The following is a 26352-nucleotide window of genomic DNA, read 5'->3' on the forward strand; positions in this document are numbered from 1 at the left end:
GGTAGAAAGATAGACAATGACATGTTTGTCTAACCGTTTCTTCTATGTGTTTTGTTCTATATATTTTTATCACATTTTATTGTATAATATGATTTTTAAACTAATGCATCTTGGAATAATATGTATGTTATTTAAGTGTATCAAAACATCAACTAATATTCATGATGTATAATTTAAGTGTTAGGGATGTTTTTTACCTCCTTATAATCAAATTTAAATTTCCTTTATTATCGTGATCTCTAATTAAGATGAAGAATTAAAATTTAAACTCGTTCAAAATAGATTTAGGTTAGGTTCTAACATCTATATAATGCTACCATTTATGTAGTAAAAATAATTTTTTTTAATATTTGTTTTTCAAATGAAATTATATTATAAATAATAAAATACAATAATTTCAAAAAAAAAAAAAAATATATATATATATATATATATATATATATATATATATATATATATATATATATATATATATATATATATATATATATATATATATATAAAGTATAAATAAAAATATCAAAGTATTTATCATATGTTTAATATTCTAAATCATCAAAATTAAATAATAAAATATATAATAAATTCAAGCGCATGGATCATTTCCAGCGCTTTTTGTTCGGTCTCCCATCATGTTTCAAATCCAACCACCACAAATTTTTAAGGAAAGAAATTTTAAATAAAAAAGTAGCATTAAAGAGAACTCAAGGGTCAAGATTGCAACTGAAGCAATGGCTGTAGAGAAACAACAGGAGAGGATCCTGATCCTAAATTCAATGGGTAGGTTTGGGAGCACGGACAGATTTGGAGGTAGATACTAGTGCCTCCAATATTCCACCTTTTTCAATTATTTTATAATTGAAAAATATATAAATTTAAATCTTACTCAGTCAAAACTATTTTTTCGTCAAATTCAGAGCAAATACATATTAAGTTGTAAAGACTAGTTGAGAACACATTTGTAAAAAAAAAAAACAAATAAAAATGATATAGTTAGGTTTTATTTGGTAAGACATATTTTTGACCTTATAACTTATGTCTTGTGTCTTATAAACTCATATGATAATTTAGACCCGTTTGGTAACGGTCTTTTCATCACGAGCTTATAGTTTATTTTACTAACTTATAACTTATTTTTCAGACGCTATTTCAAATAGCGTTTTAGCTTATGTCTTATAGCTTATTACTTTTTCTTCCTTTTTTATCCTTACTATTTTAATTAAAATCAATTTTTAACCCTTATAATTTATTTTAATTTAAAATAAAATAATTATATATTAAATATCTTTTATGTCATTTTACATTTATAAGTTAATTGAACCGCTAATTTTACCAAATAATTCAATGAGCTTATAAGTTATCAGTCTCAACCATCTGCTATAAGCTATAAGTCATCAGCCATCTGTCATAAGCTATAAGCTATCAGCTAGTTTATCCGTTAACCGCTATTTTTATCAGACCCTTAGTTTAGAGAGTCCATTTATTATTTATTATATTGTGGATTTAAAATTGAAAAATGTATGACTTGTTAAGGATAAATATTTTAGAAAAATATCTGATAAAAAATTTTGTAATTAATAATTAGTTTATAACTATTAATTTTGTTTTTTATAAGTTCCTTCAACCGCAAGTAATCTCAATAGAGACGGAGACAAAAACACTATCTCTTTTAGTTAGGGTTTACATTTTATTTAGTTACATTGTAAGATTCTAATCTCTTATGGAAAGTTGGGATTCAAAATTTAGTTCATCACATTGTGTATGCAAAATCTAACCCTTAGTACTTTAGATTTGGATTTATATAATGATAAATATTATTTTTATTTTGAATTCAAAATGCAACTGTGATTAGTTTTAAATTTGGTATATGAAGATTGATTTAAGAATTATATTATGTATTTGCGATAAGTTTAATAGGAGTTACGGTGCTTGCGTTAAGATACACATGAAGTTGTATGGTTATAATATGTAGAAAAATGATTTCCTCGCCTATCTGTTGAGTTAGATATTTATAACTTGGGTCCTTCTCTAGGAAGAACAGTTAATTCGCCTATAGGTTCCATCATACGCGATTCTACCTTGATCTAGTAGAGGGATAGTGGATGAGTAATCTCTTTCATTTAAGAGATGGAGTTAACCAATTAGTGGGACTTGGGATTATTCAGTTATGACTAAGAAAGTTCTATTAGTTTACTTAGAACTTGTCTTAACACGTAGCCCCATATGAAGTGATGGGACATGGAAAGTTCTCCCATGTTTTTTTCACATGACCTCACCCTACTTCTTTTTAGTACTTTATACGTTGCTTACAAGTTCGAAGTTCATGCACCAAAACTCTTGGTGCTTATTGAGCTCGAATAGTGACATAACGGTCCAGGACCTCAAGCAAGAGGCTTGTAAAGGAGAGGCAGTTAAATGAGAAACATGATCGTCCAAAGTCCCTCAAGCATGAAGGATGTAAGGGAAAATGATAAATCGAGAGACGTGACAGACCACAGTCCCTTAAATGTAAGGCCTCTAAGTGTGAAGCAATTCAGGGTGATAATATACACTAATCTAATGTTGTATATATGGTTGTAATTGAATTTGACAGTGGTCATTCAAAATAGTACAAACAATTGGTTTTTCATATCAAAGGGTTGAACTCCAAGACTTAAGTATGTAATTAATACTGGAAACGATTAAAAATGTCTTGGGAATAATCAATTAATTTAGATCGTCCATTGGCTTGCATGCCTGCTATCAGAGCCCTTGAGGTCTGCTGCATTAATGATGAATATATGTTAATGACAATTACTCGGCCTATAAAGGGTCATCATTTATGATTATGAAAGTATTTGTCTCCCTTCACGATACTTATCTTCCCAATATTCCAATGGTGCTTCTTAGTTAGATAGAGTATCGATAAGGCAACTTGTAGGATGTTTAAGGTAGACTGAGCGAATGATGTTGTATGATAAGGGAATGTATATAATAAGTAGGGGTGTTCATGGGTTGGGTAAACCTAATAAACCCAGTCAAACCCACCCAAACCAATCCAAAAAAGTGGGTTGGGTCGGGTTATTGGGTGAATATGGTTTTCAAAAATGAAAACCCATTCAAAATAATTGGGTTATGGGTAAACCCACACCCAACCCATAAAACCCATGGGTTATTGAGTGACTATATTTTTTCTTTTTTTTTTGTAATTTGACAAGTGATGACTTTGATGTTTTTAATTTTGCTTGCTTCAATTTCAACTTTTTGAACATCTTTTATGATTTTAACTTATTTAGGATGCCACATTTTGATTATTTTGATGCCAATTCTAATAAATTGCAAGTATTTTATGCAATTCTAGGTTTTACTGTAATGTAACTTTGCTTTCATTATACATTTTTTGATATTTGATGTTTAAAAAAAACAGCAGTAATATGTTAAACTATTTATTAAGAAAAAAATGTAACATATCATTAATAATTATATAAGAAAAAATAATATTGGGTAACCCATTACCCAACCCAATCCAACCCACAAATTTGTGGTTTTACCCAAACCAACCCAATGATATTGTGGGTGGTTATTTTCCCTCACCCAAACCAGTGTACCATGTACGGGCTGGGTTATGGTTTTGGCTAAATTCAACCCAAACCGACCCATGAACACCCCTAATAATAAGGTTCTTGACTTTTATCGATTCAACATTCTCGTACAATCCTAAAATGATTATGATGGAAATGTGGCCTTAAACTTGAACCTATTTTCCTAATAAAATCATTAGAGAATCTTTGAACATCAATCAGCACCCTAGATATAGTAGTAACCTTTCAAAGGCATTATATTACATGATGTCGATCGAGCTATTGAGATCTCCGAGAAATCACTTGACATCTCAATTAAACGATTGCATGCTTATGACCACAAGGCCATTCTCATAGGGTAGGATTCAAGCTGCCTCACAATGCGAGGAAGTGAAATCGGGCACAAGGGCTGATATGGGTTTTCAGAGCGAGTCCTTTACATGCATAACTTGGCAAACATACCTTTTTTTATAGGAGCTTCACTCGCCTCCTCCGATAAAATCTCCGACGATGGTGTTAAGTGTACGTAGATTTGGTTGGTCTTATTTCCTTTATTATGGCCCTTTTATCTACTCAATGGGAGGCTTTTGGGTCGATCCCGCCAACATGGGAGTGATTCTCATCCAAAATTATATGGGACGCTCTGGACATATCTTCTCAAGTGATCCTCTTGGATAATGCACTCTATCTCTTTTTCAGTTGAAGGTAGTCATTTGTATGATAACCATTATCCACATGATATTTGCACCACTTATTGGGATCATTCCATATGACCTCCCCTTAGGAGTCAGAGGTTATAGAATAGTCTTGGTGTGGAAAACTTCTCACTGTATATGTTATCATCTTGTGTCCAATGGTGTGTAATTCTATGTTTGTCTTTAAGAAGGTTGAAGGACGATTTATCACAAATATGTTGTGGGAAGTGGTTCCGACATTGATTGGAGGATTTAAATCTTTTGTTGTTGCGTTGTTTTGCATCTATTGTCATCTTCTCAGTATTAGAATTGCATATTATTGATCAATGATAATATATGAGGATATGTCGATGAAATCTAACCCCGAGAAGTTTTCTCAAATGTTTACACCAAATTTTTATTTATTTTCTGTTATTTCAACTAGCCAGATACCTGTGTGGCCGCACGGGTAAATTTATTTAATACGATATAAAGTGTATTCAGATATATATCTAAATTTGAAATTAGCTATTAATTTTAAAATGAATAACAATTAGATAAAAGCAATTATATTAAAATATAAAGAGAAAATGAGACTATTGAATTGAAAGAAAATTGAATGTTTAATATTTGAAAATAAGGATTTTATTTTTTTAAATTAAGGTAATTGTTGATTAAAATAAAATATGTATTGTGTCGACAATGATTCGTAAAATAAAAAGTTTATTTGATTCGATATAAAATATACTTATATATAAATATAAATTTGAAATGAATCACTTAATTCTAAAATAAAAAATAATTATGTGAATTCAATTGCAATAAATAATCTTGCAAAAAGAAAATAAAAACTTGTGAGAATAAGAAAGAAAAAAAGAGAAAATTTTTAAAACCAGAATTTTGTTTTTTAAATCAAGACAGATTTTTGATTAAAATAAAATAAATATTATATTAACAATGACATGTGAGACAAGAAAAATTATTAAATACGATATAAATTAATATATTAAGACACAAATGTGAAATTTAAAATGATTTATTTGGAAAAAAAGATATTATATAAAATTCAAATTCAGTCCATTTAATTAATAAATCTATTTTTTTTTTCTTATCATTTATTTCGTAAATTAAGTTCAACGATTTATTTATCAAATTAAGTTCACTTTGGTTAGGATTTCATTTCTCATTATGAGTTCTTATCTTAACTTGTGAAATTTCTCACTTATTATTTATGTTTCAAAAGCATTTATGTTTTTAGAGGTGTATCTGAAAATATTTTTTTTATTTAACGTTGATTTGTTTCGTAAATACATCTATAAAATATTTATTTTATGTTATTTAAACGGTTCCATAAATACATTCAACATAAAATAAAAAAAGATATTTTTGAAAATTAACTTCCGAAAACGGGGGCAAACATAAAAATTTGTCGGATACCTTATAGTATTATATGGGGTGAAAAAATCGGGGGCAAACATAAAATTTTGTCGGATACTTAGAGCATCTCCAATGGTAGTATTTTCCTTTGAGTTCTCGAGTTGGACATCAATATAATAATTAAATATTGAAATAATTTGTCATGTTATAGTACAGTTGCATTGTAATGTAACTAGTAAAAAATTGTAGTACTCAATCAAATTTATTTATGAGGTAAAGTTGTGGGACCCATTAAAATTACACCAATAAAATAAAAATTAAATAAATTATTTTGAGATGATATGAGTGATGGGATCTATAAAAAATTTGAAAATGAATTGCACAATTGAAGATATAGGGTGAAAAAATATATTGTCATAAATAAATTGGGTTAAAAGCAAAGGTGAGGAGATTGACTAACGAGTCCTAAGATGACGCGCGTGAGTATATCACATGAAGACTGAAGTGACAAATGAATGAGCTCCACGCGCTTTTTCAGTCGCACGAGCTTTAGAAAAATGAGCTGGCATTATGTAGCATGCAGAGTAAAAAGATCCTCGAGCTACAATTTAGCTTCTTCTTGAGTTTCTCAAAGTACAACACTTGCAGTCTACTTTACTCTTGTGTTCTTTTTCCATATGCTTCTCCTATGTCCAACACTTCCATTTAGGATCTATAATGCTAGATTCTGTATTATATTATCCTTCTTTTTCATCATAAAATATATTCAAATTAGTATGCTTATGTTTTAAAATAAAAATCTTAGTACTATTAGGAAACTATTTGTTAAATAATACAAAATTAAAGAATTTGTATCTTCAAATTAAAAGAAAATTCAAATAATCAAATATCCTGCACTTATCTCACTGAAGAGAATTATAAATTTAAAAGAAATGATATCGAATGTCGTAAAAAAGAAGTTTGCAGAAGAAATTGTTTAGATAGTTAAGAGTAGTTAAAGGTCACCAGTTTTATTCAAATATCTATTCGAAATAGATTACAATACACACACAAATAATGATAACAATCTTACTATTCAATGATCGAGAAGGATGTATATCTCGAATTATTACTAATTTTATAAACAATAATCCCGTTTTTACATATTTATCTTTTTTATTACATTTTCTTACATATTTGAAAATTAAACAATTGTAATATTTTCAAAGTTTGCAACTCGAAGAAGTCCTTGCATGATTGGCTATGTATGTGAATGCATAAACTAGTGAATGGGTTCACGTTGTAGGTGTTGTTTCTTTTACTTTGTATCAAATTTTAATCATGTGGGGGAGTTTGGGGGAACTTAAAGCATTTGGAAGTAGGTGAAACTATCTTTAAGATAACTAATGCATGAGTTCTAAATATTCAGAGGATGTTAGGAGATTTCACAACGTTGAAGGTGTTTAGGCGCCTTTAAGATAACTAATGCATGAGTTCTAAATATTCAGAGGATGTTAGGAGATTTCACAACGTTGAAGGTGTTTAGGTGTTTCCGTAAGTCCTTTCTTTCATTATATTATTTCTTTGGTGGAAATTGAAACTTTCTTAACATTGCATCTTTATTGAGTTATTTAGTGTAGAGAAGTTGAGTGAGGACTATCTTTTCGAAGTGTAAAAATTTCAAACGTCTCTCGTTATTCTCCATTAACTTAGCTTTCTTCTTAAGTCACCTCGTTCGTGCTTTCATTATATTAATCGTGTTATGAGGTATCTGGTTATAGTGCTTGTTGGGTTGCGAGAAATCACATCTTTTGGATCCTTAGCTTTGTCTCTTCTCATTGATCAAGAATGTTGATAAGGTAGGACATGTTCTTCGTCCACAATCCTTCAAGATGGCGAATTTCCACGACTGAGTCCATTATTTTGGAATTTACGATTCTTCTGGCTATCTTTTTTTTTTCCAAGCATTTTTGAGGAGTTTGACTTTTGGCTACCACAATGTTTAAGGAATCTTCAATCGAGCCTTACGGTGGATGTGAATGTTCATGTATGAACTTACAAGATAGATCTTGAGCAAGTGTTTTGATTTTTGTCATCGGTGGTCTTGGTACAACAAGTTCTCATGCTTCTAATTCTATAACTTATATGAATTCAAAAGGAATACCGGCAAAAGATAATACCGTAAGTTAGTCAATCCTTTAGCAGGTAATAGATGAGTGCATTGATTGTGTGATCATACTTTAAGAATCAAACTCTAATTTATATATCTAATTTTTAATCTATAAAATAGTCAAAAAGATAAAAAAATTTTTTTGAGTAATTTAGTAAAAGAAAAAACTTAATAAATAAAAATAAATTTTTAAAAAATATTATTGACAAAACTAATTAATATTACATTTCACTTTAAAACAACAAATAGATAAATAAATATTTTTTATTATTAAAAAAAGTAATTCATAAGTATTTTATATTAAAATAATTAAACTACATATTCCTCATATAATAATCTTTGTATTTAATTTTCTACAAACAAAAAAAAATCATTCTGAATAAAAAACAAATGAAATAAAAAATAATAACTTGAAAGCAATATAAACTGTATTAATTAAATTATATAACTGAGAAAATTATTATAAAAATGAATTTAATTGTTATGTAGTAGTGAGCGTAAAAAAGTTTTACACCGTTAATAAATTGTGACCGTTAAATACTTATTAAAATTAAAATTTTATTTTAATTATTTATAAAATAATACTTATAAATGGTTGTGAAGGCATGCATAATAATTAATCTCTATAAAAATTGCATTTAAAATCAAAATGAGTAGTCTTTTTCAAAATAATTTTTTTTAAAATGTGACAATATTACAATATTTTAGTTTTCCCTCTCTCTTTAGATTAGGTGAATAATAAAATAATGATTTATTTTTTTTTTAAGTTTTGTTTTCTCATAAGCAACAATAAGCACACTATATTCAAATTTGCTTTATCATCTTTTACAGTTCTTCTGCTCTCCTACTGCTCCTCTCCTATTTTGTGTCGTTTTTCTCATCAACCGTCCTTTTCTTCTTTGGTCCATCAAGGTGATTTTGCAGAACTCTTCATTCAATGTGTCGTTTTATGATTGGCATTTTTCCATGAACAAAGTTCTTTCACTTTGGAGGGAAAACAATCACATCTTTTGGATTCTAACTAAAAAATGTGTTCTTTTTGTATGTGAAGAAGATTACTCAAAAAAACAATGATGGGTTTTGGATTTTGAGTTAGAACATGTTTGGAAGACAAGTTTTGAAGAAAATGAGGTTTTGGTGTTTTTTTTCATAGTGAAACTGTGAAGTTTTTTTTTTTTTTTTGGAGTGTTTTGTTTTAGGCTGTAAAGTGTTGAGAAAATGAGTGATGATGTTAGTGTGAATGGTTCTTCATGTTTAGCAATAACAGAAAAGAAGAACAATGAAAAACAAAGTGGTGGTTGTGTTGGAATTTTCTTTCAACTATTTGATTGGAATAGAAGATTCCCCAAAAAGAGATTTTTCTCCAAGAAACTTCTTCCTCCTGGTTAGTCTCATATAAACAAACAAGTTTTTTTTTACTTTAACCTATTTATGTTGTGTACCTATATCTATATCTATAGCTATGTAATACACATTTTGAGGTGACATTGTTTAAGTGAAATTTTGTTATGAGGGTTTTGTTAAGATTCTTGTTGTGGTTTTTGGAAACTGATGAGAGTGTTTGGTTTTTTGTTGTGAACTGTGTGTGTCAGCTAGTGCAAAACAAGATTCTATGAACAAGTTTAAAGAAGATGAGAAAATGCCTAATTCCAAGCTTCATTTGGTAAGAATATGATGATAGTTGTGTTGGTTTGTTTTAAATTTAGTTTTCTGTGTGTTGAACTTGAAAAGCTTTGGATTTGGAATTGTTGTAATCGCAAATTATGTGCATTCGTGCATTCGGTATACCATTGGCAATTGGATCAAGATCAGACGGTTCAGAAAGTTAATTCGGTTTGGTTTTGATCGAATGGCAACTGATATGCTTAATGCGTGAATTTGTGATTGCGACGAATACGAATCCTTGTTTTAGGTGGTTTGTTTTTGTGAATTTTGATTATGTTATATTTGTTTTAATTGTAGATTGCTAATGGGAACAATGGAGGTTTCTCGAATGCCATGGAAGGAGGAAATTGTGTTTTAGGGGTAGAACGAATGCATGAAATGAAAGCTCCGAGTATTGTAGCTAGGTTGATGGGTCTAGAATCAATTCCAACTTCAAAGAGAGCCCATAAGTCCAAGAAATCTTCATTTTCTGATAGTGAAGATGGTGAGGAGTCTTTGGAAATCGGAGTTGCGAATGCAAGTCATGATTCAAGGCCTCAGAAGGTAAGGAAAACTGAAGCGAACGAAAAAAGAGCAATGACTAGGTTTGGCGCTGAGGCATTGCAAATCAAGAATGTTTTGTCACAAGTGAGAAAGTGTAATCATCATCACAGTCACCGTCACGCTAAATTTGTTTCACCTTTGAAGAGTCCGAGAGTTTCTTCGGGAAAGAGTGCATCTCGAAGCTCAAGGTTGATAGAAGCAGCTACTAAGATCTTGGAACCTGGCTTCCAGGCTACAAGCAGATCCAAATATTCTCTTACATCATCTGTTTCTAAGTGTCCTCGTAAGAATGGCATTGTCACCGATATGGTTGGAACTCGGGCGGAAGCTATACACAACCGACCGTGTTATAATGTTGGCATAGACAAGTCATTGGTGGAGCATACTTGCAAAAATTGCGGTAATTTGGTTGACGTTGAGATCAACAAACCTACTGTTTCAGATGTTTTCACTGGCTTCTCTTCCGAATCGGCGCTAAAAGGAAGATCATTCAGTCCTTCTCACGAAAATGACATAGTTCTTCTCAGAAGTCAAGAGAAGATCATAACTCTTGTTGATGAAGATGTTAAAAAGAATGCTTATTCTTGTAATGAATCTACTTCCAGAAGAATCCACGTTCATGCAAAATGTGATTCTTCTCATCAACCGCCTGGAGGCTTAGAGGATAATGACTTTGATTTCAAAACTCAAACACGAGAAAGGATGTTAAGCGGTGAAAGAATGGCTTTTAGATTTGAAGCTAGAAATAGTAATATGCTGATGAAGAGAGTTTCATCAGCTGCAACTGCAAGCACTGTGAGTGGAAGTAAAGACTTTGTTGGTGTGAATCGTAGGCTAAGTGGACGAACTCGGACGAGGTCTCCTACCAAATTGGATAGCTGCAATTTTGATCTTGAGAGGAAAAAAAGGACTGAAAGTATAGCTTCTGTCAATTTGGTTACATTGAAACATAGAAATGTTGGTTCAAATACACAAGGAGGAAAAAGGAGAAACTTTGACGCTTTCTCTCCAAACAATTCGAACGTCAAATGTAGAAAAAGTGGTTATCAAAAAACCGACAAGATTAACGACAATAAAATCAATAAGGTAGAGACAAGAAGTGCTAATGTGATTAAGACTTGTTTCCAAAGACATCATTCACCCTTGACAGAAGATGTTTTAGGTGCTTTTCTAGAACAGAAGTTGAAAGAATTGAAATCGAGGAAAAACGAGGAGTCGGCTAATGGCGATCAACCTAGAAGATCAACTGTGTTGATTCTTCAAGAACTGATATCTGTTCTGAATGCAGGCTCAGGTAAACACAATTATGAAAACACGATTTCTAATTTTGATTTGTTTAATCCTATTGTTAATGCCTTCGATCTTTTGACTTAACTCCAGGGAGTTTTCACACCGGCTCTATAAATTGTTCATACGATCAACCAAAACGGTTTGAGCATGATGTCAAACTCATAGGCTGTAAGATACTGACAGAACTCGTTAACCGAATTCATACGACATTGCAAAGTGTAAATTCTTTTTGGCCAAGATTGACAAAAAACAAGCTCAATCATATGAAAGATGTCATCTTCATTGCTGAATTGGTTCTTGGAAATGTAACTAGGCAAAGTGAGGATCTGCCACAGCTTCTCATTTCTTGCATTCTCGTTGATGAACTCGACAACATGGCAACCGATGCTATGCGGGGAAATTTCAATCGAAGCCAACTTAAGGGATTTCTCTTTGATTGTGTAGTTGAATATCTAGAATCAAATTGCTGCCATAATTATTACAATGTATTTAGTTTATGGTGTGCATGGACAAAGATTCCTTTATGCATGAAAGGTGAGATTTTGGTTGAAGAGGTTAAGAGTGAGATTAAAAAGTGGGAAGTTATAGCCGGAATGGAACCTGAAAAAATAATTGATTGGGAGATGAGTCACTCATTGGGAAAATGGACTGATTTCAATGTTGAAGCTTTTGAGTTTGGTGTTGATATTGAGAATTATTTGCTTCAAATTTTGGTTGATGAAATTGTTGAAGACCTTGTAGATTTTAGGCATTGTACTCTTTGAACTTACCAAGATCATTTTATTATAACTCCTCTAGATGTTCATTAGAATATATCACCAGTAATTTGTGTGATATTTTTTGTTCTGATGTAAGAATGATAAATCTAAGTATTTTTTGTATAATATTTGTGTTACAATCAACACTCTTGCTTACATCAAAGCTTTACATAGTATAGTAATAAAACACTCAAAAGTAAAATTCAAAAAATCAAATAGAATGAATATTGAAAAATAAAAGAGAAATAGAAGAACAATCATCACCACAGCATCTCTTATTCAACAAACAACTTTTAAAAAATCCAAACTTTAAGGAACCTCCTCACATTCAAAACTGTCTATGAACCGAAACTGACTTCCTCAAAACTCTACTGTTCCTTCCTCCTCTACCTTCACCATTGATGGCAATGGCAGTAGCAGAAGACAAACTCTTAAGCTCATCCAAGCTAGCATAACTCTTCCTTCCCATCAACACACCGCCCCCGCCGCCAATCGTTTTCTTCTTCTCCTGTGCACTCTCTGATTTACTTCCTCTTGAACTTGACCCTGTCATGTTATTATCCTTATAGAAACTACTCTTAGAAGGCGGTGGCGTCTTCGTCTCCTTCACCGAAGGCAGAAAATTCGACGGCTTCCTATTTTCTTTCCTCAATACTGCAGAGAAATCAGGCACAGATTGAGCAACAGCATAAGACCCTTTTCTCCCACTAGCCACTCCACCTTGAAATTTAACCTCTTTCCTTGTTGGAGCTACAAGTTTCGGTTTTTCAATCTCAAATTTGACTTCTTTTCCAAAAGACTCTCTTCTCCCATAAGCTAATCCACTTTGAAAGTTTGCATTTTTCCTTGTTGGGGCTACAAGCTTTTGTGATTCAATCTCAAAACTTTCATCTTGAAACCTAACCTGTTTCGTTATTGTGGTGGCAAGTTTCACCGGTTCAATTTCAATCTCCGAATTTTCTTCTTGAACTTCCATCAAACACCTTAAACGCAACCTCTTTTCCCTGAATTCAGCATATGCATTATAATTGGGTCCTCTCTCCATAATAAAGCTATCTTCTAAAGAGGTGAATCTAAGAGGACAAGGTTGGTCTGAATTTGAATTATGGTTAAGGATCAATGAAATGGGATCAAGGACATGAAGAAGAGGTTCCAGAATGGTGTCTCTATTTGACATGCTAGTAATTGGTTTTGATTCTGATGATGAAATGTTGAAATTGAAATTTGAGGTTGTTGGGGATGTGTTTTTCACTTTGTTAACACTGTGGTAATGGTTGATTGAATAAGTGCTTTTCTGGTAAGTTGTTCTTGGGATTCTTTGACTTTTCATCATTGTTGAAGTTGATAAAGTGAAAAAAGGTTTAATTTTTGTAACGGTCTGATTTTGGGTGACGAGAGAGAAGAGAATCTTTGTTATTTTTGTCAAACCTTATTTAACGTTAACTTCTTTTTTAATGAAACTTGTTCTTGTTTGGATTCTACATTAACTGCTGAATTGATTTTATTTTTTTTCAATAGTATAAAGATTTGTTTACTAATACTAATAAAGACCTTCTTAAATGAGCTTCATAAATTGGACTCTGTACTCAATTGAATTTAAATTTGACAATAATAATAGGATGCCAATTTTTTTTGTGACAATAATAAAGATTTGTTTTTATTTTATTTTTTGATATTCAACTACATTAATTATTTCTAGTCTTTTTATAAATCGCACATGTCACAAATTAAAAAAAAAATCATTAATTATTCGTTAAAAACACATTCATCCTCGCACAAATTGGTTATGTGTGGGATTTTGTAATGTTGTTAGTAATAGCAGTTTAACGGATATTACACTCGAAGGTCATCTGTTTACTTGGATCAATAGTAGAGGAACTGATCATGTCGTGGAAGACAGGCAGGATAAAGCTTTAGCAAATTCAAAATGAATTGCTAATTTTCATGATGTCCGTTTGGTTAACTTGATAGCTTAGCATTTAGATCATAGCTCAATCTTGTACGATGTGAGCCGATCCAAAGAAGCTGCAATAAGTATTCCTTCAAGTTTGAAAACAAATGGTTGCAAGAGGAGCGGATTGAAGACGTTGTGATGAATAAGTGGATGGTAATTATGTTGTTCAACGTAAATTCTTGTGCAGGAGAATTAGAAAGGTGGAGCATATTGAAATAAAGGAAGACGAAAGAAGAGATAAAAGTTACTTAGAGAAAATGGAGACATGTCGTAGTAGTCATGATCCTAAGTTGGTAGCTACGTTTTTCAAGGTGCAAAAGAATTATAATTGTGTGCTCATTCAGAAGGAAACCTTCTAAAAACAAAGAGAAAAAATGCATTGGCTTCGTGACGACGATCTTAATACTAAGTTTTTCCACATGTCAGCAACAACGAAAAAGGAATTTCAAGAAGATTGAAATGCTTTTTAACGAGGATCAAGTGGAAGTGAAGGATCAAGCTAGAATTTGCGAGGTTGCTAAGAATTATTTCAAAAACTTGTTTGCAATAAAAGATGGTATGCATGAATCGGTTCTTTCTATTATCCAGCTGTCGATTTCTAGTGCAGACAATGATAAGTTTTTCGTATCTGTTACCAAGGAGGAGTTGCATAAGGTTCTTATTCAGATGCATCCAGATAAGTCTTCAAGGCCCGATAGTTTAATCCGACAATCTACCAGAAGTTTTAGGATATGTGTGGGGATGACATATTTGGTGATGTTGCTAATTGGTTGGAGAGAGGATTCTTTCCATTGTCTCTTAATAATACGAACATATGTCTCGTTCCAAAGTGTGTGAAGCCTAATAATATGAAGGATTTGAGACATATTTCGCTTTGTAATGTGTTTTATAAGATGGTATTGAAGCTTATAACTAATAGAATAAAAGAGTGCTTATCTTGATGCGTGTTTGAAGAATAGTCAGCTTTTGTGGAAGGTCGGTCTATTCTCAATAATGCTTTGATAGCCATAGAGATTATCCATGTTGTTGGAAAATATTTTATTTCTCTAATTTATTTTATTTTGTTTATCCTCCTTTAATTTTCTTTATTCTCCATTAAGGAGAGAGTTAATTATAATTTTTAGAATTTCCACTATATAAACTAGCCTGAGGCTGAGGAATAAAATTCAATAACATTTTACCATTATTTTCAATATGGTATCTAAGCAAGAAGGATTTTGAGACTCGAGGAGTTTATTCACAGCCTCAACATGTTCCTTGAAAGGAGAATACTTAAACTGACTTACTACACTAACTAAGATATTTGAAGGGAAATCCTAGAAAAGGCTTAATTTTTAAGAAGACTAGTGAAAGAAATGAGTCTATCTTCACCGATGTTGATGAGGCAGGTTCAGTCATAGATTTAAGATCATCTTTTAGATATTGTACCTATGTTTGGGGTAATCTTGTGACATGGAGGAGCGAGAAACATGGAGTTGTAGCAAGAAGTAATGCAGAAGCTGAGTTTAGAGATATGTATCAAGGTATTTGTGAAGGATTATGGAATCTTAGAGCTCTAGAAGAACTTAAGATGAAAATTGAGCTTCCATTGAAATTATACTCTGACAGTAAAGCTGCTATTAACATAGCTCATAACCTGGTTTAACACGACATAACCAAGTATATTGAGATTGACCGGCACTTCATAAAGGAGGAGTTAGATGCTGGAATCATATGTATATCTTTTGTGACTTCAAGTCGGCAGACTGTGGATATCCTGACCAAAATTTTGGTAAGACCTATCTTTGAGCATTTGATAGAAAATCTAGACATGATATATTGCACCAACTTGAGGGGGGTGTTGGAAAATATTTTATTTCCCTATTTTATTTTTTTGTTTATTCTCCTTTAATTTCTTTTATTCTCCATTGAGGAGATAAATAATTGTAAGTTATAGAATTCCCACTATATAAACTAGCTTGAGGTTGAGGAATAAAATACAACAACATTTTACATTTCTTTTCAATACATGCTTTGAAGAGAAAGACAAAAGGAAATAAAGGGGAGTTGGTTGTAAAATAGACACTAGTAAGGCTTATGATAACTGGATTAAAGATTTTTTAAAGGAATGCTTTGGGATTTGCATAGAGGTGGATACATTGAGTTATAGTTTCTGTTACATCGGTTCATTATTCAGTTATGGTTAATTCAAATAGAGTCAGACTAATTCAGCTAGGGAGAGGATTGAGACAAGGAGATCCATTAACTCCTTATCTTTTGGTTCTATTAGCAAAAGGTCTTTCCTCTCTTATCAATATAGTTGTGGCTACAAGAGATATCAATGGAGTTCAGATATGTAGAGGGGCACCTAGGGTATACCATATACTTTTTGCTGACGATTGTTTTATGTTTTGCAGAGCTAATTTATCAGAGGTTACACATCTTATGGTGTTGCTTAGAGTTTATGCCGATGCGTCAGGTCAGTAAATAAATATGACCAAGTCTAAAGTTTTTTTTGGTCGAAACATTAGTAGACCACCTCAAGAAGACCTAGCTAGATTAATGGGTCTCTGTCAGGTGTTAGGAATGGGAACGTATTTAGGATTACCATCGATGATTGGTAAAATTAAAAGGCTACTTTTGATTTTATCAAGGATCTAATTTGGAAGAGAATTAATCTATGGAGGGGTAGGTCGTTTATCTAAGGCGTGGAAAGAGGTTATGATAAAGTCAGTGCTTCAAGCAATACCTCTTATATTATGAGTATTTTTGTCATCCAAGATTCTATTGTGAATGATATTGGAAAGATGTTGAACTCTTTCTGGTTGAGGGAGGTAAATATAATAAGGGTATAAGATGGCTTGCGTGAGAGAAGTTAACATGTACTATGAAGGGGGCTTGGCTTTAGAGACTTCTGATCGGTCACGAATCTCATGATGTTTTTGTCACTTTCCTGATGATAATCCAGGTATTTCGCACTGCTCAATGTCATAGTTTAGTCTTGTTTAAATTGATTTAAGTAGGTTTGAGTGTGTTGGTATGTTTTATCTGTTTATTTGTTTTCAAGTTTATTTTCCCAATTTATGCTTTGGTTTGGTTGTTTAATGATGTTTCAGATCTAGGAGATGACTCACTCTACACTTTGCAAGAGATGTCGGAAGGAAGAAGCAAGAAGAATGCAGAAAATAAAGGATCAGTGGTGCAACATGGGCGCCCGTGTTGCTAAGAAGGCTATCAAGATAACAAAGTAAAGAGACAGTGGTGCAACACGGGCACCCGTGTTGCCTAACACGACCCGTGTTTAGGGATGACAATGGGCAGGGTTTAGGCAGGGTACTATAGTACCCGTCCCCATACCCCTAGTTTAAAAAAATCCCCGTACCCGAGCCCAAACCCACGTGGGTATCAATATTCATGCTCGTACCCGTACCCTGTGAGTACCTCAATGCCCATACCCGTACCCGCATTTATAGTAAAATTAAATCGTTTAATTACAAAATATCATATAATTTAAGTCTTTTTAACAATATTAAAAAAATTATGTATGTTATTGTTGAGTTAAGAAACAAATAAACACTTTTATTAAAATGTGTAATGATTTAATAGCTATAGTATTTTTTTAAAAATTTAGAATCGTGCATTTTTATATAATAATATAAATTACATTATAGAAATATGTAGTGTGGTTATGGGGCGGGTTGGGTAGTAAGGTACCCGTGCCCGCACCCATACCCGCATATTTTAATGGGTAATTACCCGTGCCTGTGCCCATACCCATTTTTATGGGTATTTACCCTACCCGATATGGGGTTTTTTGTGGGTACCCACTAGGGATGGGCCAAATTGCCATCCCTACCCGTGTTGCCACTACTGAGCGCACCATATGATTTTAAAAGAGACAGAGGACCAACACGGGTACCCGTGTTACCCAACACGGCCCGTGTTGGCTTGTTGCGCTGATTTTCATGATTTTTAGTTTTTGACTCAAAAAGTGATCCAGGAGGGCATTTTGGTACTTTCCGACTTATTAAGAGGGTTTGCAATATATAGTGAAGGATTAAGAAGAGAAGGATCATCTTTTTACAACCGGAGAAATTGAATCTGAGTCAGAGCAACGTATGAGATTATTGGAGAACGGAGATCATTCATGAGCAAGAGCAATTGAAGATCACAAATTCCTCAATTATCTGTAATGTTTAACTTTGATACTTTTAAATTTCTTTTGAACAATATGAGTAGCTAAACCCCCCAATGTTAGGGGGTGTCCCTGATTTGGTTTGTAATGACTTTGATATTTTGATTTGAACGATTTCATGTTTATGTTATTCAATTCAATTTTATACCGTTTTTAATGCCTTCTTTATCGGATAAATAAAGATTATTTTATGATTAACAATTTGTCGGATCGCAATTGTTAAGGTTTGTATTAAATTGAACCTTAGTAGATATCACCTAGGACTAGGGATACCCTATGGTCACTAAGAACTCTTGATAGAAAATAAGCTTGGTTTTAACTAATTTCTCTAAGGACTTAGGGTTCGTAGATGAAAAATCAAAGGTTTGCCCAATAAGGATTTAGGGGCAAACACTCTAAATATTTAGTAATTGAATATCATGAACTTGTTGAAAAGATCTCAAATAAGGATTCAGAGTTGTTACAGAGCAAATTACACACCTTGCCTTGGCATTTACTCATATTAGTGAAAAAGGCTTAAATTTATCTTCTGCTATTTTTATTTTACATTTAGAAACTATAACTCAATCAAAAACCCCTGTTGACTTTTTATTTAATTGAATAATTATAAAACTTATATTCCAACGCAGTCCTCGAGATCGATACTTGGTTTTAACCTTTTAATACTACTTCGTAAAAATAGTACACTTGCTATTTTTCCGTTCAAGTTTTTGGCGCCGTTGCCGGGGACTGCCAAATATAAGTTAAATAATAATTCAATTGAATTTTTGTTGCTCTGCAACCAAAATTTTATTTTCTGTTATTTGAATTGCTCGTACTAATATTCATCTAATCTTTGTATGTGAGGTAAGGCCTCAGCTGAACTTCTTTTTGACGCAGAACCAGAAAGATTATTTCGAGCGAGACGCCGAGAAGCTAAACAAAAAAAACTGGAAGCAAAAGAAAAACCGCTGATAGTTTCGGATTCTGAAACAGAGAAGACTAATTCATTCCATTCTGAGCATTCAGATTCTGAACCTGAAACTATGGCTGAAGACCCACCTCCCGTGGAAATGCTTTTAGGGGATTATGGGAGAGCAAATGCACCTCTTGGCCGGATGACAATTGTTAACCAACCGGTCAATGTTGCCCACTTTCAGCTACACCCGGCAACAATATGACAACTAGAAAAGAAACCATTCTCTGGAAGAATCAACGAAGATGCAAATAAGCACTTACAAAGGTTTCTTACTATGACAACGTCATTGAAGATAGAGGGGCATTCTGAAGAAGCCAAGAAATTGGTGATGTTTCCATTTACATTGTCAGACGATGCTGAAGAGTGGTTTTACTCTTTACCTGCTGGAAGTATTACAACTTGGCAACAAATGGAGACAACATTTCTGAATGAATATTTTCCAGCTTCTGTGTATATCCGCAAAAGATATGATATAGTCAATTTCAAACAGAAGGAAGGAGAATCACTTGGAGATGCATATAAAAGATTCAAGCGGTTGTTGGTTGCATGTCCTACTCATAACATGGATGCAACCGAACAAATGCAGAATTTTGTGAATGGTCTTAAGCTTAAGACTAAACAACTAATTGACACAGCTGCTGGTGGTTCAACAAATTTTAAAACAGCCACTGAGATAAAGAAGATCATTGATGCTATTGCAGCAAACGAACACTTAGAGCTGTATGACCGCAGTGTAAATCAACCAGAAGGGCTAGTTGATTTGAAGTTGTCAAATCAAGTTGTTAAGATGGAAGAGCAGATCGCAGCTGAAGTTGAGCGTAGAATAAAACAAATGGCTCTTGAAAAACAAACGGTGGCTCAAGTTCAGTCGGTTCAACCGATTCAAGCAGTGAATTGTGAAATATGTGGAGGACCTCACTTTGGCGTGCATTGTGTGGTAACAGCCCAGCAGGTGGAAGAAATCAACTTTTTGAAACAGAACAACCCTTACTCTAATACTTACAATCCAGGGTGGAAGAATCATCTGAATTTCTCCTGGAAAGATCAACAAGGGAACATTCCAAAACAAGGGGCTGCTCCTTATCAAAGTCTTCCACAACAACAACAGCAATATCGGCCACCACAACAACAACCGTATCAACAACCTTATCAGCAACCTCAACAACAATTCCAGCAACAAGGGCCAAGAAAAGCAGATTGGGAGATCGCCATTGAAAAAATGGCTGCTCAAAGCTCCCAATTTCAAGAAGAAACAAGAAGTAATTTTCGGAATACAGGAGCATCAATTAAAAATCTTGAAATTCATATGAGTCAAATAGCACAACAATTGGCAAGTCCTCAGCAACCTGGTGCTCTACCTAGTGCCACGGTTACGAATCCCAAAGACCATAATAATGTGAGCGCTATAGTAACTAGAAGTGGTAAAGCGAAAGAAGTTGTGGAGGAGAGTGCTGAAGAAGGAGAGCCATTGCTTGAAGTGGATGTAGAAATAAAAGAGAATGAGGTAGAAGTAAAAGACTTAGGTGTGTTGGAACCAACAACTAAAGGGAAGACTAGTGAACAAAAACCGGAAATTAAATTACCTTTTCCAACAAGAAATAAGAAGAAGGGGCAGCACGAGAAAAAATTTAAAAAATTCTTGGAAATGTTTAAGAAACTTGAGTTGAACATACCATTCCTGGAGGCATTAGAACAAATGCCTACATATACCAAGTTCATGAAAGATATCATCTCCAAGAAAAGGACAACCGATTGTGACCCAATAATTCTAACTGAAACTTGTAGTGCTATTTTGCAGGGTATGAAGATTCCGGTGAAAAAGAAGGACCGAGGCTCTGTAACTATTCCTTGTACTATTGGGGATAGATCATTTAAAAAGGCTCTTATTGATTTAGGAGCAAGTGTGAGCCTTATGCCGCTGTCCATCTACAAGAGATTGGGAATTGGTAAAGTTCAAGATACAAGAATGACACTCCAATTTGCAGATCATTCCGTAAAAAGACCGTACGGGATAGTAGAAGATGTGCTCGTAAAAATTGACAAGTTTGTGTTTCCAGTGGATTTTGTAATTTTAGAGATGCCAGAAGATGAAGAAATTCCGATCGTTTTGGGGAGACCATTCTTAGAGACCGAGAGATGTTTGATAGACATAGAAGAGGGCACGATGACCTTGAAGGTGTACGATGAAGAGTTAAAAATTGATGTGCGAAACACCATGAAATACAAGGATGATGTTGCTACTAGTCAACATATTGAGGTGATTGAGCAAATTGTTAACAATGAGAATGCTTTGAAGTCCCAAAAACTACCTTTAGAAAGAGTGTTGAGTTTATCAATTTTCAACGAAACTGAAGAGGTTGACGAAAAAGAGATAGAAGTGTTGAATATGATGGAAGCAAAACCTTTCTTTAAAAGTTCTCGACAAAATCGGTGGGAGGATTTAAGGCAACCGTTAGTAGAGGAAAAGAAAGATGAACCAAAGAAGGGGGATGAATTGAAACAACTACCGGAAAACCTCAAATATGTCTTCCTAGACACAGAAAGCAAATGTCCGGCTATCATAAGTTCACACCTTGAAGTTATCCAAGAGAACAAACTTGTTGAAGTTCTGAAAAAGCACAAAGGGGTCATGGGATGGTCGATTGACGATTTGAAAGGTATTAGTCCTACGGTTTGCATGCACAAAATTCTCATGGAGGATGATCACAAACCGGTAGTCCAACCTCAACGGAGGTTGAATCCAGCAATGAAGGAAGTTGTCAGAAAAGAAGTCGTGAAACTATTAGATGCGGGGATGATCTACCCTATATCTGATAGTGCTTGGGTGAGTCCTGTACATGTAGTGCCGAAAAAGGGAGGAACTACAGTAATAAAAAATGAGAAAAATGAGTTAATCCCTACAAGGACAGTAACAGGGTGGAGAGTTTGCATTGATTACAGAAGGCTAAATCTGGCGACAAGAAAGGATCACTTCCCGTTACCTTTCATAGACCAAATGCTGGAAAGGTTAGCGGGTCATGACTACTATTGCTTCCTCGATGGGTATTCGGGGTATAATCAAATAGCGGTCGCACCAGAAGATCAAGAAAAGATGGCCTTCACTTGACCGTTTGGTATTTTTGCCTATAGAAGGATGCCATTCGGGTTATGTAATGCTCCAGCTACTTTTCAAAGATGCATGCAAGCCATCTTTGATGATATGCTTGAAAAGCATATGGAAGTATTCATGGACGACTTCTCAGTTTTTGGTAAGTCTTTTGATAATTGTTTAACTAATCTTGCTCTTGTGTTAGAAAGATGTCAACAGACCAACTTGATCCTCAACTGGGAGAAGTGTCACTTCATGGTGCGTGAAGGTATAGTGCTGGGTCACAAAATTTCCCACAAAGGAATAGAAGTTGACCAAGCAAAAATAGAAGTCATATCAAAGCTACCGCCACCAATGAATGAGAAAGGTATTCGAAGTTTCTTAGGGCATGCGGGTTTCTACCGCCGGTTCATAAGAGATTTTTCTAAAATAGCCAAACCCTTAACTACTTTGTTGGTTAAGGATAGGGTCTTTAATTTTGATAATGAGTGTTCCGTAGCATTTGAAACAATTAAGAAAAAACTCGCTTCGGCACCAATTGTTGTGGCCCCAGATTGGTCTCTTCCTTTCGAGATCATGTGTGATGCAAGTGACATTGCAGTAGGGGCGGTTCTAGTACAACGTAGGGACAAATTGTTACATGTTATTTACTATGCTAGTCATGTTTTAAACCCTGCACAGATAAATTACGCAATAGCTGAAAAAGAGTTGCTAGCTGTTGTTTATGCCTTTGATAAATTCAAGCAATATCTGTTGGGTTCCAAAGTTATTGTTTACACTGACCATGCTGCTTTGAAGTATCTTTTTGCCAAACAGGATTCTAAGCCAAGGCTTCTGAGATGGATCTTACTCCTTCAGGAGTTTGATGTGGAAATTCGTGATAAAAAAGGATGCGAAAACATAGTCGCAAACCACCTTTCCCGAATGTCACCTATTGAGGAAACAGAGGAAAAACGCCCAATAAAGGATGAATTCGCAGATGAGCATATCCTTGCTGTTATTGGTGCACCTTGGTTTGCCGACTATGCAAATTATCTGGTAGGTGGGGTAATTCCAGAAGATTTTGATTCTAACCGCAGGAAAAAGTTTCTACATGACTGCAGGTTCTGCTTATGGGATGACCCATTCCTATACAAGAAAGGGATAGATGGGTTGGTCAGAAGATGCGTACCAGAGGAGGAACAAAGGGATGTACTAAAAGCATGCCATGACTCAGACTATGGGGGACACTTTAGTGAAGATAGAACTGCTGCGAAAGTCTTACAATCTGGGTTATACTGGCCGACCTTATTCAAGGATGCTCACCAGGTTGTTCGGGAATGTGACAGATGTCAAAGAACAGGTAACATCTCAAAGCGAAATCAGATGCCTCAGAATGCTATGTTGGAAGTAGAACTGTTCGACTTATGGGGGATTGATTTTATGGGACCGTTTCCACCGTCCTTCAGGAAGAATTATATCTTGGTGGCAATTGACTACGTATCAAAATGGGTGGAAGTTGTGGCCTTGCCCACCAATGATGCGAAAGTGGTGGTGACTTTTCTCAAGTATAACATCTTCTCGAGGTTTGGAGTACCCCGAGCACTAATCAGTGATGAAGGTACTCACTTCTTAAATAGACTAATGGAGAATTTGTTGAAAAAATACAGTGTGAAACACAAGATCGCCACCCCATATCATCCCCCAAACAAGTGGGCAAGTCGAGGTTTCTAACAGGCAAATAAAACAAATTCTGGAAAAAACTGTCAGTGCCTCTCGCAAAGATTGGTCGATCAAGTTAGACGATGCTCTCTGGGCATACAGAACAGCGTACAAGACCCTAATAGGTATGTCTCCGCATCAATTAGTGTATGGGAAGGCATGTCACCTACCGCTCGAACTCAAGCACAAAGCGTTTTGGGCCACCAAACTCCTAAACTGTGATTTTCTTAAAGCCGATGAAGCTCGAACGACTCAACTTCATGAATTGGAAGAGTTTCGTAATCAAGCATACGAGAATGCCAAAATCTATAAGGAACAAACAAAAAGATGGCATGATCAGAGGATTCAGAAAAAAGAACTGCGGGAAGGTCAATTGGTATTGCTGTTTAATTCCAGGTTGAAACTATTCCCTGGAAAGTTAAAGTCACGATGGTCAGGACCATTCCTGATTCACAAAGTATTCCCTCATGGAGCAATAGAATTAAAAAATAAAACCAACGGGGATACATTTAAAGTGAATGGACAGCGGGTGAAGCCGTATTATCAAGGACAAGAAAGTGGTCTGATTCACAGTGTTCGTCTTACAGGATAAGATGAATGATCATCGAGCCAGGCGACGTTAAACGAAGCGCTTCGTGGGAGGCAACCCACGGATTTTCCCTAATTTATTCTCGTTGTTTTCTTTTATGTGTGTTTTTAATTTTTCAGGAAAACCTAGTTCTAGTGGTGGATACAAGGTGAGGAAAAACAAGGAAAAGTGCAAAAGCAAAAATTTTGTGAAGTGAAACCAGGGGTGCAACACGGGTGGCCGTGTTGTATAACACGGGCCGTGTTGCCACAAACGAAAAATTGAAGAAAAAAAAGGGGTGAAGAAACAGTGGAGCAACACGGGTGGCCGTGTTGCGTCCACTGGGAGCAAGAAGTTCTTTTTAATTCGAGCAGTGAGGCAACACGGGTGGCCGTGTTGCGTAACACGGGCCGTGTTGCCTGTACGAGAAAATTTTTCAATTTTTTTTTAAAATGGGCCCATGGACCCCACCCATCCCACCTCACTTCCATCCAATCAGAATCGACTCTCTCTCCAAATATCCCTATTTTCTTTTTATTTTATTTTCTCTTTCTCTCATAAACCCTCTTCTTCAACATCTCTCTCTCACCAAAAACCTAAACCTCCATTAAAACTCTTCCCTAAAGCTTCCAATTTCTTCTTATACACTACTCAAAACCCATATCAACCTTCACAAAAGTTGTTCCACTCCTCACCCTCTCCAACCCTACGGTAACTTTTTATCCTAATTCATAAATTTTTCGTTTTGAATTTTTTTTCTTGTAGGTACACATCATGCCACCAAAGAAAAGAACCAACACGGGTAAGCAAGTCGCTGAGCCTGTGGGCAATCGCAAAAGGTCGGTCCGCCAATCCAACCCTCATGACATTCTCTTTGAGGACCCTAAGCATCACCAAAGATATATGGCTCATGTCAAACGGAAGCTCATTCCCACAAGGTATATCTGTGAAAACACTATGAATACCCTAGGCATTAAAATCGAAATTGATAGGCTATTTCATTCTGTGGGTATGCTGGAATTTATGTATATGGAGGCACCATCCTATGAACGCCTCACTCTTGAGTTTCTAAGCACAATAGAGTTTAAGTTAGAAAGAAAGTGGAATGGGTCTATTAAGTACTACTTTGGTACTCTTAAGTTCCGCATGTTTAACCAAGCTCATGAGTTAACCGTAGAGGAGTTAGGGGGTGTCCTCGGTTTGCCCATCTATGGACCGGGGGCTGTTCCGGATGAATTCCCGGGACAACAATTTTGGGGCGATATCACAGGGTTGGAGGCGTATGTCGCCGCGAGTGCTAAGTCATCATGGATTCAGAATCCATGTATCCGCTATGCCCAGAAAGGTCTTGCGTATACTGTATTTGGCTGGGGTGATAGTCATGGCGTTGCGACCATGAGGGAACTCTTTTTCCTCTATGCAATGCTTCATCATGATGTGCTTAATGCCGCCGCGTTCGTGGCTTATTTTTTAGGCAAAGTAGGTCATGCCTCGTCGGGTGGAATTTCTGTGGGTGGTCTTATCACCCAAATTGCGGTTCATTTTGGTTACAAAGAATTATTGGACACTGACACTCCTATTGCACGTAAAACTAAGATTGATATGGAATCCCTTATTCATCAATCCATGATTACTATTTCTAATGGTGGCTATTGGTTGACAAGCATAAGTCGATTCTTGTTTGAATTACCTGACCCGGCAAAAGCCAGCACGTCTAATCCTGCTAACTGGCTCTACACTAATGTCGCTCCGGAAGGAGACGACCAAGATGCTGATTTTGATATAGGTAATCAAGGAGACGGCGAAGACCCGACTCAGCATCAGTTCCCACAGGAGCCCTCTCATTTCAACACCTTTGGTTCAGGATCTTCTTCTATGGCTCCGAATCAATGG

The 26352-nt window shown here is 34.8% G+C and overlaps 2 protein-coding genes across 2 annotated transcripts; one reads left to right on the forward strand and one right to left on the reverse strand.

The window, feature by feature from the left end:
* Window positions 1-9746: 9746 nt before the first annotated feature.
* On the forward strand, window positions 9747-12121 carry LOC131624308 (uncharacterized). The gene is made up of 2 exons (XM_058895254.1): window positions 9747-11262; window positions 11349-12121. Exons 1-2 carry the CDS (start codon window positions 9759-9761, stop codon window positions 12020-12022), a joined length of 2178 nt encoding a protein of 725 aa, XP_058751237.1. The 5' UTR covers window positions 9747-9758; the 3' UTR covers window positions 12023-12121.
* On the reverse strand, window positions 12038-13424 carry LOC131624309 (uncharacterized). The gene has a single exon (XM_058895255.1). It carries the CDS (start codon window positions 13347-13349, stop codon window positions 12345-12347), a length of 1005 nt encoding a protein of 334 aa, XP_058751238.1. The 5' UTR covers window positions 13350-13424; the 3' UTR covers window positions 12038-12344.
* Window positions 13425-26352: the final 12928 nt, after the last annotated feature.

The sequence above is a fragment of the Vicia villosa genome, unplaced genomic scaffold (genome assembly GCF_029867415.1).
Source record: "Vicia villosa cultivar HV-30 ecotype Madison, WI unplaced genomic scaffold, Vvil1.0 ctg.000114F_1_1, whole genome shotgun sequence".
In the NCBI taxonomy this organism is placed as follows: Eukaryota; Viridiplantae; Streptophyta; class Magnoliopsida; order Fabales; family Fabaceae; genus Vicia; species Vicia villosa.

Bases quoted from the DNA above. Each gene is read 5' to 3' on its own strand.
- LOC131624309 (XM_058895255.1), bottom strand. From the start codon at position 13,349: ATGATGAAAAGTCAAAGAATCCCAAGAACAACTTACCAGAAAAGCACT.
- LOC131624308 (XM_058895254.1), top strand. From the start codon at position 9,759: ATGGAAGGAGGAAATTGTGTTTTAGGGGTAGAACGAATGCATGAAATG. The intron at 11,263-11,348 runs GTAAACACAATT...ACTTAACTCCAG, and splicing joins TGTTCTGAATGCAGGCTCAG to GGAGTTTTCACACCGGCTCT.